Source organism: Chanodichthys erythropterus, chromosome 11 (genome assembly GCF_024489055.1).
Source record: "Chanodichthys erythropterus isolate Z2021 chromosome 11, ASM2448905v1, whole genome shotgun sequence".
In the NCBI taxonomy this organism is placed as follows: Eukaryota; Metazoa; Chordata; class Actinopteri; order Cypriniformes; family Xenocyprididae; genus Chanodichthys; species Chanodichthys erythropterus.
The window spans coordinates 12,207,990-12,218,752 of record NC_090231.1 but is presented as its reverse complement, the minus strand read 5'-3'; the positions used below and the strand labels follow the sequence as shown (position 1 = coordinate 12,218,752).

Here is a 10,763-nt window from a genome sequence, read left to right as displayed (position 1 = left end):
GGTGCATTTTAGTCATGCTCAAAATGTAGAAAAGTGACATAATGATATTTTATCATTATTTCACAATATGTTTGAATGATGTTTAGGTGAATGTTCTGCAGAAATATACAACTACTACAGTATATTTAACCAACTTAAAGTACATTTCCTGTTTCACTTCAACATCAGTTTGTTTTAAACATGAAACTCTTGTGTAATATTAGTTTAGAAAGGGTGGTACTGAATTTGTTGGTGTTGAAAATAACGGTTCTACAGGGATAGGCACCTTTGAGCCATTAATGCTTGATGATGCCCACAATGAACAGCCACTGAATTCCACGAACAAGACCAAACAAGGATCTGGAATCCACCAACATCCACCCACTGAATCTTTCTCTCGCCTGCTGCTGTCTCTCATTCATTCTCTCTTACATGCAAATACCAAAATGCTTTATTGCTCTTATCTCCCTCCATATTATTAGGCATGCATGCAGTCATCCATAAAACAAGTACTTTAAAATATCAATAATTAAGTTCTAACTAAGTAGTTGAGTTTATGATAGTCTATTCCTGAAACAATACAGCTGAAATGAAACAGTCATTTTTAAACCATCAACAAAAACATTTATTGATGAGGTGTGATGTGATCAACAAAACAGAATGACACATAGCCTACGTATTTAAACAAACAGTGACAAGAAATTAAAATGATATTTATGATGCTTATGAATGTAAAAAAAGTACAAAAAAATAATGCCACCAAAAAACACAGGATGTGAAAATAAATGTATAAAATCTACAGCAAAATGTTCAAACATACCCCAGAAAATATAAAAACTACACCAGGATAAATATAAATCTTTTTATGATAAATTTATGCATATATTACATACAGTAGTAATTAGCAACACTAAATTAATTCCCTTTCGAAAACCCTCATTTCAAACATTCACAGACCACTGATTTCACAACAGTATTATTTTAGTGTTGAAACATTGCTACATAAAATTATTGTCCCACTCAGTACAAATGGAACGATTTAATGTCACATTCATCTGCTTATTTCTCCTGAGTTGTGTTTCATCTCATCAATGTTATTAATAATATTATTATGTAAAGTGAAGTAGTGCATACTTATGCTGTAGACTTTATCATTTGCTTTTGTGTGCTTTCACAGGAAAAAAGTCCATCTCGATTCTGCAGCAACAGTGTAAACTGAATCTCAGCGTACTGCCATAAAAACTGAATTTCCTGAATTGAATTTCCTGAAACTGAATTGAATTTCCCTCCTCCCTCATGTCTGTTCTCTGAATGAAACAATAAATCATCAGAATGCACATTAATCACATCCTTTTGTATATAAAACAATATTTTTACAGGGAACATCCCTTTCTCTACCTCCCTCCTGACCCTACAGTATCATCGCTGTGATGAGACATAGGGGAACCAGGTTGGGAGCTGTCATCTCTGGAAGCGCTCACTGTTGGCGACAGTCTTCGTGCCCCCTTGGCCCGCAGGAGGACACTGTTTGGATGCTCATTGTGGAGGTGGCGCAGCAGTGCATCCTGGGTAGATGCAGTATGGCCACACTCTTCACAGACGTACAGCTTGCTGCGGCGCTCCTTGTAAGCGTACTGCTGCGTGACACCGTGAATCTTCTTCATGTGGGACTCCAGAGAGCAGCGCTGGGTGAAGGCCTTCTCACAGAGATCGCACTTGTATGGACGAACACCTACAGGAGGAAGCAAAGAATATTCTTGTTTTAAAAAGGTGAAGGCTTTTTGCATGTTGGTCTAACATAGCTAAATGTTCTGCTAACAAAAATAAAGTATTCAAACTGAGAAGGAAATAACACTAATGTATAATACATTTACACAAACACACACACACACACACGTTGGGTTTCCATGTTTTAATGGTACTTTCCTTAGACTTTGACGATATATATTTTATACTGTACTAACTGAAATGTATATTCTATTCCTGCTCTAACCCTAAACACAATCCTCACAGAAAACGTCCTGTATTTTAATTCATTGATTTATAAGCATGGGGAATAAAAACAAATGTCCCCACAATGTAGTGTTTACCAGGACCACACACACATACACTCTACCAGTAAAAAGTTTGGAATAATTCATATTTTTAATGTTTTTGAAATAAGTCTAACCAAGGCTGCATTTATTTAATCAGAAATCATAACATATTGATTAAGCACTGAATTATTATTAACATTTATTGTTATTATTTACTATTATTATGTTTAAAACAGATTTTGTTGCTTAATATTTCACTACCATTCAAGAGTTTCATTCAAAACATTAAAACAAATCTTAATTATTCCATACAGTAGTGTGTGTGTGTATATATATATATATATATATATATATATCTAGTTCAGTTATGAAACTCTATAGGGCACATGATTAGGTCTTTACATGCAATCTGCAAGCAATCACAATTTCCCGATAGAACAAGCTGATTGGCTTTTGCTGATCCTGCAGCCAATGAGATTGTTTGCTCAACATTTAAAGTCTGGTTCATTGTTTACTGTAAGTTGGTCCTGCAGCACACTATAATCAGAGGTAAAACCTCCCTCCACCTCCCCCAGCTCCACCTGCCTAAATATATGCAGTACATATTATATATATTAGGGCTGGGACAATACATTGATTCTCAATTTGCAAAACAGTGATTCTGGATCAATTCTGATATTTTCTCTCCCGAATCGATTCTGAGCCTAGTTTTAACAGCAGATGACACTCTAGGCTAGTTTTTAACCACACAGTCAAATGCTCACAAAGAAGAGTGCTGGGTAGCGATCATGCATTCGGCTGAGTCGTGCAAGTGGCTAAATATACTTGCACCTCGGCTCAAAATGCTTTTATGACACGAGATTAATGTAAACACAGCCCACTGTGAACACCCTTGAAATTCACTTTGACCTTTTCGAACTTTATGAATGATTACTTTAAGGCCCGTACACACCGGGACGAATATCGCACGCGTTTATCGAGACGTTTTTTGTGTTCACACCCAAGCGATTTTCACCGGCGATGTGCCGAGTGAAAGTGCAAATTCACTCCCTGATAGTATGTGGCGCTTGTGCTTAACGGTAATGCAAATAAACATATGATATTAATAAAGTTAAAGAAGATTAAAAAAATACATAAAATGACATACATACATAAATATATAGTGCAAGTGAACGGTAGTGTAAATAAACATATTTATGAAACAGACATTCTCAACTATATTTCTTCAATGTAAAAGGAAAAAAAAGTAAAAAAATACAGAAATAATACTGTGGCAGAGCATCCATAGTGTGCGTCTCAATCAGCTCTCTACTTCACTAGTCAGGGCACTGATCAGGGATTCTGCCACATTCATTTATATGGTATACTGATACACGACCTAGGAAGCTATAGGGACCTTTTTGAGACGCAGGGATAGTTTGTAGGGGTCTTATTGTCTTCCTCGTCTACTTACTTTCTCTTCGTCGTCTTGTGTGCTCGGCAAGACCGTTTTGTGCTTGAGCGCCACCAAGTCGTGTTTTACTGTAACTTCAGCAGCTCCAGGCACGTGAACAAAAGCGCCAATCTCATTGGTCGGCCAGTTTTTAACGCGGCGCGTCAAACCAAAAAAACGAACCCGAGGCGTTTTTTTAAAAATGAAGCTTTTACGCCTCGCGTTTTTCGCGTCGGTGTGTACACTCACATTGGCGCCCGTTGTTTAGTCACGAGGCGTTAAACGTTGGCGAAAATCGCGCGCGATATTCGTCCCGGTGTGCAAAGGAACTGGAAGCAAGCAGAATACGGATGTTTCTAAAGCATGTAGTGCCATCTGCTGTTAAAAACTAAGCTCATAATCGATTTTAGAGAGAATTGCGATACGTTGGAAAATATCAGAATTGCTCCATTTTCTTTGTATCGGGAATCGGGAATCAATGTATCGTCCCAGCCCTAATATATTACATTTTTTCTTCTTCTTTCTTTCACGTTGTTCAGTCAAGATATTGTAACTAGATCTTCCAGTGAAAATGACAGACTTCTCTCTGGTGACATATGCCAGACTTCTCCAATCATTTAGTCTGCTTAAACTCCGCCCTCCTACAATGAACTGTAAGCTTGCATCCATTTTCGAGTGCAACGCCCAATAAACAGAATCAAGTCTGCACCCTATATTTTATTCTTTTTTGATAATCCATTATACTGAAATGTACGTCACATTCAAACGAAACGATTTATTGCTACTTCCGTTTCATCGCGAACAGATGAATCTCTGATTACCTGTGTGTGTGCGGACATGCCTCTTGAGATCGAAGGTATCGTTGAAGCCCTTTCCGCAAAAGTCGCACAAGTGTCTCTTCTGGTCGCTGTGACATTTCAGGTGTCTGTTTAGCATGCGCTGGAACTGGAAAACTTTTTGACACACCTGGCAAACATAGGTACTACCACCCGAGTGCACTGCAAGCGGCTTAGCGACAGGAGGGGAGCAAGGTGTCGCTATAGGAACAGGTGGACTTGTATTTATACTAGGGACAATGGGTGGGACCTCTATGGGGAGCTCACCAGTGGTGACCTGCAGCGAAAAAACAAACAAACAAAGAGGGAAATAAAAAGATGAAATTATTGGCAGTGTAAACATTCAAACTAGTAAAATGATACACCCCCCACACACACATAAGCAATAGGGAAAGACAAATCAATTATGTCCAAGAGTGGCACAATGGCACAACAGCTGAATATGACTGCTTACTGCTGCCGTAACTAGATCTTAGATCAACATAGCTAAAGCAAACATTTTCCAGAAGCCTCACCTTTATTTTAGTGCGCACATATGTATTGTTGTGTGCGCTTCGGATGTGCTCGGTCTCTGGACTCTGGCCTAGAGCAGTGCATGATGGGAGCTCAGCAGCAGGAACCACCGCACCAGGGTCATTGGTGTACATCTGGTTGTACGTGTAGATGCTGTGGTCCTTGCGAGTGGACAGGCACAGCGCCACCTCTGCCGGACTGGCTTCGGTCTCCTCTCGCAGAGCAACGGGAGACATGGAGACTGGAAGAAACGTTACATTTTAGAAATTTTAGAGGTACTGAGTCAGAGCAGAAAACATTCGTCGTGTCACCGCAATATTTGCTTTGCCTGATTAGCCTGAGTATTGTTTCGAGACATTTCAAAAGACAAATGACGACAAGCGCAGGTGTACAAGGTTTACAAACCTTTCCAGCATTACATCTTGGCTTTGTAAGTGTGGATTACATCTAACATAGCTGAAGATGAAGGATGTGATTGCAAGACAATCAGAAACTGGGTGTGTATGTGGCTCTCCAGGCTATGGGGGACAGTTGTGCCTCTGGGCCAGGTGTGTGTGAGCGTGAGTGGGTGGGTTGGCTGCTGTGCATGAGTGTGTGAGTGTATTGTGCTGGGCTGAAGTCAAACCACTCCTGTTACTGCATTACCAGTCAGACCAGCTGGGCTAGAGGCACAGGCTCCAGCTTCCTTTATACAAACCTCTATGCAACACAATACAGATGGATAATCTGCAAATGTTTGCCGGTAAACTATCATGTTCTTTCCTAAGAGGTTGTCTGATCATACCAAATACATTTACTAAGATTATTAGGTCACAGGGAGAAAACTAAACATTGGTTGCATGGAGATCTCAGATGATCACCAACGCTAATACTAGTAGCCTGGACAATGAATCGGTTGATTCTGGTGTGGCACAATTGACTGAGTTGCAAATTAAAATGCAAATATCTAATGGGTGCAGTGGCTAACGGTAGAATACAACAACCTATATTTCATAACGACCATATTGTCTCTGTTTAGACTTGTACAGTTAGCAAACTTGGCTTCCGGTCAAGAAGAAATCCAAATGTAAACTTAAGTCAGTGCTGAAGAAACCAGAATGTGTGTATGATTTGTAAATATGACTTAGGCTATTTTTAGATTGGGTTGATTTTTTTAATGTTTTTAAAATAAGTCTCATGCTTATGCTCATCAAGGCTGCATTTATTTGGTAATATTTGGTAATGGTAATATTGTGAAATATTATTGCAATTTAAAATAACTGTTTTCTGTTTTAATACATTTTAAAATGTAATTTATTCCTGTGATGCAAAGCTGAATTTTCAGCATCATTACTCCAGTCTTCAGTGTCACATGATCCTTCAGAAATCATTCTAATATGATTTGCTGCTCAAGAAACATTTATTATTATTATCAATATTGAAAACAGTTTTATAAAATTATTTTTCAAGATTCTTTGATGAATAGAAGGATCAAAACATAAACATAAAGCTTTTGTAACATTATAATTGTATTTGCTGTCACTTTTAATCAATTTAATGCATCCTTGCTGAATAAAAGTATTTCGTTCCCAAAAATCTTACTGACCCCAAACTTTTTCATCAAAGAATCATGAAAAAAAAAAATTGTTTTCAACATTGATAATGATAAAAATGTTTCTTAAGCAGCAAATCAGCATATTAGCAGTAATTAGACTGGAGTAATGCTGAAAATTCAGCTTTGATCACAGGAACAAATTGCATTTTATTATTCAAAATGAAAAACTGTTATTTTAAATTACAAATTAAAGTTAATTCACAATATTACTGTTTTGTTGTATTTTGGATCAAATAAATGTAGCCTTGGTGAATTTTTTTAAAATGTTTTTTTATTTAAAAAAAAAAAACATGAAATAGGACATATAGTTCATTTATGAAGTGAAGGATAGCAAAATAAATTAAACTGTGACATATTATACCAAAAAATTCTTCACACAGTGGAACCAAAAATTATTCAGACACTTTGACCTGACCATGATTTGCTTAAGTGTTTTCTGACATAATTAAGATTATTTTTTCTGACAGTTTAATTCTGAGATCTTGTCATATTTTATTACCATTTTTTTTAATTAAAGTGAATAAACTGTATTAATGAATGAAATGTTCAAGGTGTCTGAATAAACTATGGTTTGACTGTGTGTGTGTGTGTGTGTGTGTGTGTGTGTATATATATATTTGAGCCGTGATTGTTTCTTTTTGCCTTTGCCCTGGTGTTTGCCAACCCCTCCCCTTCACAGACATCAGTCACACCACAAACAATAACGAGATGAACGAGAACCGAGCGGTGAACGCACAAATAGATTCGATGTATATTCTGTAGATTCGAAATATTCTGTTTTAATTAAGTGCTTTATTCATTATAATAAGGAAAAAACACATGTTCTATTTCAGTTAGAAAAGTTTCCATTAATCCTAAACTGGTTTATCAGTCAGTTAACTTACGATGTCAATTTTCCTTATCCACATCACATAGAGTGCGGAATAAAACAATTAGCCTAAAAACAAAGAAACTAAAGTTAACGAATGGGTTAAAACAAGAGTCATAAAATGGGTAGGCGACGCCGATAAATATATAACAATGCCTGCGCTGCGGGGTTGTTCAGCAGATATCGAAAAGTGAGGTGAAAGGTACACTCGCTGTGTGTGTATGTGTGTTTGCTAAGGGTGTAGCGGGAAAGGGAGCCAGCGCGGCGAAGCCCGTTATTTCCTTCACCGTTGTAAACATTAACCCAAAACCAGATCACGGCCGACACACTAAAGGACCACGATGCGTTAAAACGGATGCTGCATTGATTGGAAAGAAAGAAAGAAAGAAAGAAAGAAAGAAAGAAAGAAAGAAAGAAAGAAAGAAAGAAAGAAAGATTTTTTTTCGCATGTCATGATTGCTGCAATATCATAACGATTAATACCGACGTAAGTAAACTCAGTAATCGTCATGGCAACGAATGGAACAGGTACAACAACCTCCTGACACATACCTGCACGAATCAATGCTATAAATGTCTGTTTCAAGTTGGTTCAGTTTATGAATCAGCGATTATGCAAATGGATTAAACTTTTGCAAAAAAAAAAAAAAAAACACCATGATGAAAAACTAATTAACGCATTCTTTTAAAATGTCACATTTTGACACACGTTTCGCCTTTAACTGTTAACCATAAATATTAAAAAAAAAAAAAAAATATATATATATATATATATATATATATACTTCACTACTATCTCAGAATAGGCCTGTGTCGTTACGCCTGTAATATGATTAGGGTATCCGTGTAGAGACTGAAGAAAGGGGCTCATAATGAACGGTTTTAGCCTATATTCCGTTAGGTGACCCGCAGAATAACACAAACTATTTACTTCCAAAAACAGTCAAATGAGGCAGTTAACTTTAATGTATAAGTTAAATATCACCCAATGTATATATAAAACTAATTACAGTGATTAGTCAAATCTAGATACCAGCTTTCATGGGAAACGTTTCGCTTTTTTTTATAGTGCTTTAATTTCAGACGACTAACGTTTTGTGTAGGCCAAACTGACACCTTTCTGTGTTGCAATGAGTTTCAAGTTATAAGGAAGAAAGTTGGGTCTGAAGGTCAACTAAAGGTGCAGTAACGGCCCTCTTAACACACAAACGAGATCAAGTTTAGTTGTTCAATCACTCACAAATAATTTAGGTAAGTTGTGTATTTGGCTACCTTTTAATTTAGTATAGGCTAAAACACACATCAAATTGTTTTTTAAAAATAATGATAAAACATATAGGCTAATATAAAAAATAAGCTATTTTATAAGTAGGCTATACCCAAGGCTGTTCCTTACACAACCGGACCCCCCCTGTAATGAACTGTTGTGCCTTTCGATGCATCCGTACCGTTATCCAGATTGTGGTCTGAAAAAGAGTTTACTTTTGTATCTTCTCACCTGGAATATAAATATCACCGCGTTCATGATCCGGTAGATTGCTCCAGTTTCTCTTGCCGGGTGAATTTCCCGTTTTCTTCACCAGGAAAGCTCGTGGCATGGTCTATTCCAGAGGTCCTTCCCCGCTATCTCTCAAAATTAAACGCAGGCTTTTAACAGCGACCTACTTTTTTTTTGAAAACTGCTCCACAATACAATTTAAGTGTAAAGTCCTTCTTGGATGGTGCCTTCAATTGCCTTATCCTCAATTTGGAAAAGCAAAGCCGAGTTCTTCACTCTATACGCACACCTCCTGACTCCAAACTTTGTGTACCTGTCCAGGTTTCCGTGGAGTTTCCCACTATATTTACCCGCTTCTGCTTACACCTTCCGCCGTCTTCCGCTACTCTGAGTTGACGAAGTCTTCTTCGGAAATGTACTCAGTCCAGTAGGCTAAGACAAAGCTAGGTGTCTTTGTCAAGGTGGGAGGTGATGTTTGTGGCAGATAAATAGTCCAAACTGCTCAACCGACGGAGTACAAAACGAATTTCAGTGGCTCATTAGAGCGCAGGTACACATTTCATGAGGAAACAGGTAACAATGCGCATGCGTCTGAATATAACGGTGACAACAAACCCGACCCAGTCCGGCCTCTACGTTTTACCTGTCCAACCGGTTTCTCTCTCTCTCTCTCTTTCTCTCCCCCTTATGTGAACAATTCCGCTTCAAGGTGGCACCGACGTGAATGAAGAGGTAAAAGTCGAGGCAATATGCTACAAAAACGAACTAAAAGAAATATTACACCGACTGTATACATTTAAAATAGACCATTACGTCATGTAAACAAATGTAGAAAACTATTTTCCTTGGGTTTTTCTCTAAAGCATAGGAGACATTCAAATATGGCCGAAACAGCTCAAACGACTAAAGATATATATTGTTTTCTTTAGTGTACTAACTCATATTGCTTAATGCTCATTAGACTAAGCATTGTGATGATGATGATGATGATGATAGTTTTCTCTAGTGGCTAGTCAACTGCCAAATGCACATTGCTCTCTTTGTTTTTAGCCCCTGACGGTAAAAAAAATGACCATGAAACTCCTGAGGCCTAATCTTCCCCCTACACACTTTCACACTTTATTTATGAGGCAATTGATGACAGTTAAAATAACACAAACACCTCAAGTGAACACAAAACAGCAGCAGTTCGTCATGATGCTAATTGAACAATTAGGAAAATACTCAGTTCCCAGTTTTGTGTTGGGTTGGCATGCAAATTTCTAAAGACAAAGATATCTGCTTTTTTGCAGTTTCACTGCTGAAATAGATATTAGCTACATTAGCAGCACACATTCTGTATATATTTTGAAATAGTTGTGCTCTTATTTTACAAAGGCTTCAGCTTACAGAGTGCTCACAAACCATGAATCTCCACAGATCCTGTTTATGTACAGTACAGTCCAAAAGTTTGGAACCACTAAGAATTTTAATGTTTTTAAAAGAAGTTTAGTCTGCTCACCAAGGCTACATTTATTTAATTAAAAATACAGTAAAAACAGTAATATTGTGAAATATTATTACAATTTAAAATAACTGTGTACTATTTAAATATATTTGACAAAGTAATTTATTCCTGTGATGCAAAGCTGAATTTACAGCATCGTTACTCCAGTCTTCAGTGTCACATGATCCTTCAGAAATCATTCTAATATGCTGATCTGCTGCTCAATAAACATTTATGATTATTTTCAATGTTGAAAACAGTTGTGTAATTTTTTTCAGGATTCCTTGATGAATAGAAAGTTCAAAAGAACAGCATTTATCTGAAATACAAAGCTTCTGTAGCATTATACACTACCCTTCAAAAGTTTGGGGTCAGTAAGAATTTTTTTATTTTTTTGAAAAGAAATTAAAGAAATTAATACTTTTATTCAGCAAGGATGCATTAAATCAATCAAAAGTGGCAGTAAAGACATTTATAATGTTACAAAAGATTATATTTCAGATAAACACTGTTCTATTTTG

The 10,763-nt window shown here is 37.1% G+C and overlaps 1 protein-coding gene across 1 annotated transcript; it reads right to left on the bottom strand.

Moving 5' to 3' along the window:
• Positions 1-626: 626 nt before the first annotated feature.
• On the bottom strand, positions 627-9,323 carry ovol1a (ovo-like zinc finger 1a). The gene is made up of 4 exons (XM_067400571.1): positions 8,757-9,323; positions 4,799-5,037; positions 4,269-4,560; positions 627-1,711 (listed from the first exon to the last, which is right to left on the bottom strand). The coding sequence occupies exons 1-4, from the start codon at positions 8,854-8,856 to the stop codon at positions 1,374-1,376; spliced, it is 969 nt and encodes a 322-aa protein (XP_067256672.1). The 5' UTR covers positions 8,857-9,323; the 3' UTR covers positions 627-1,373.
• Positions 9,324-10,763: the final 1,440 nt, after the last annotated feature.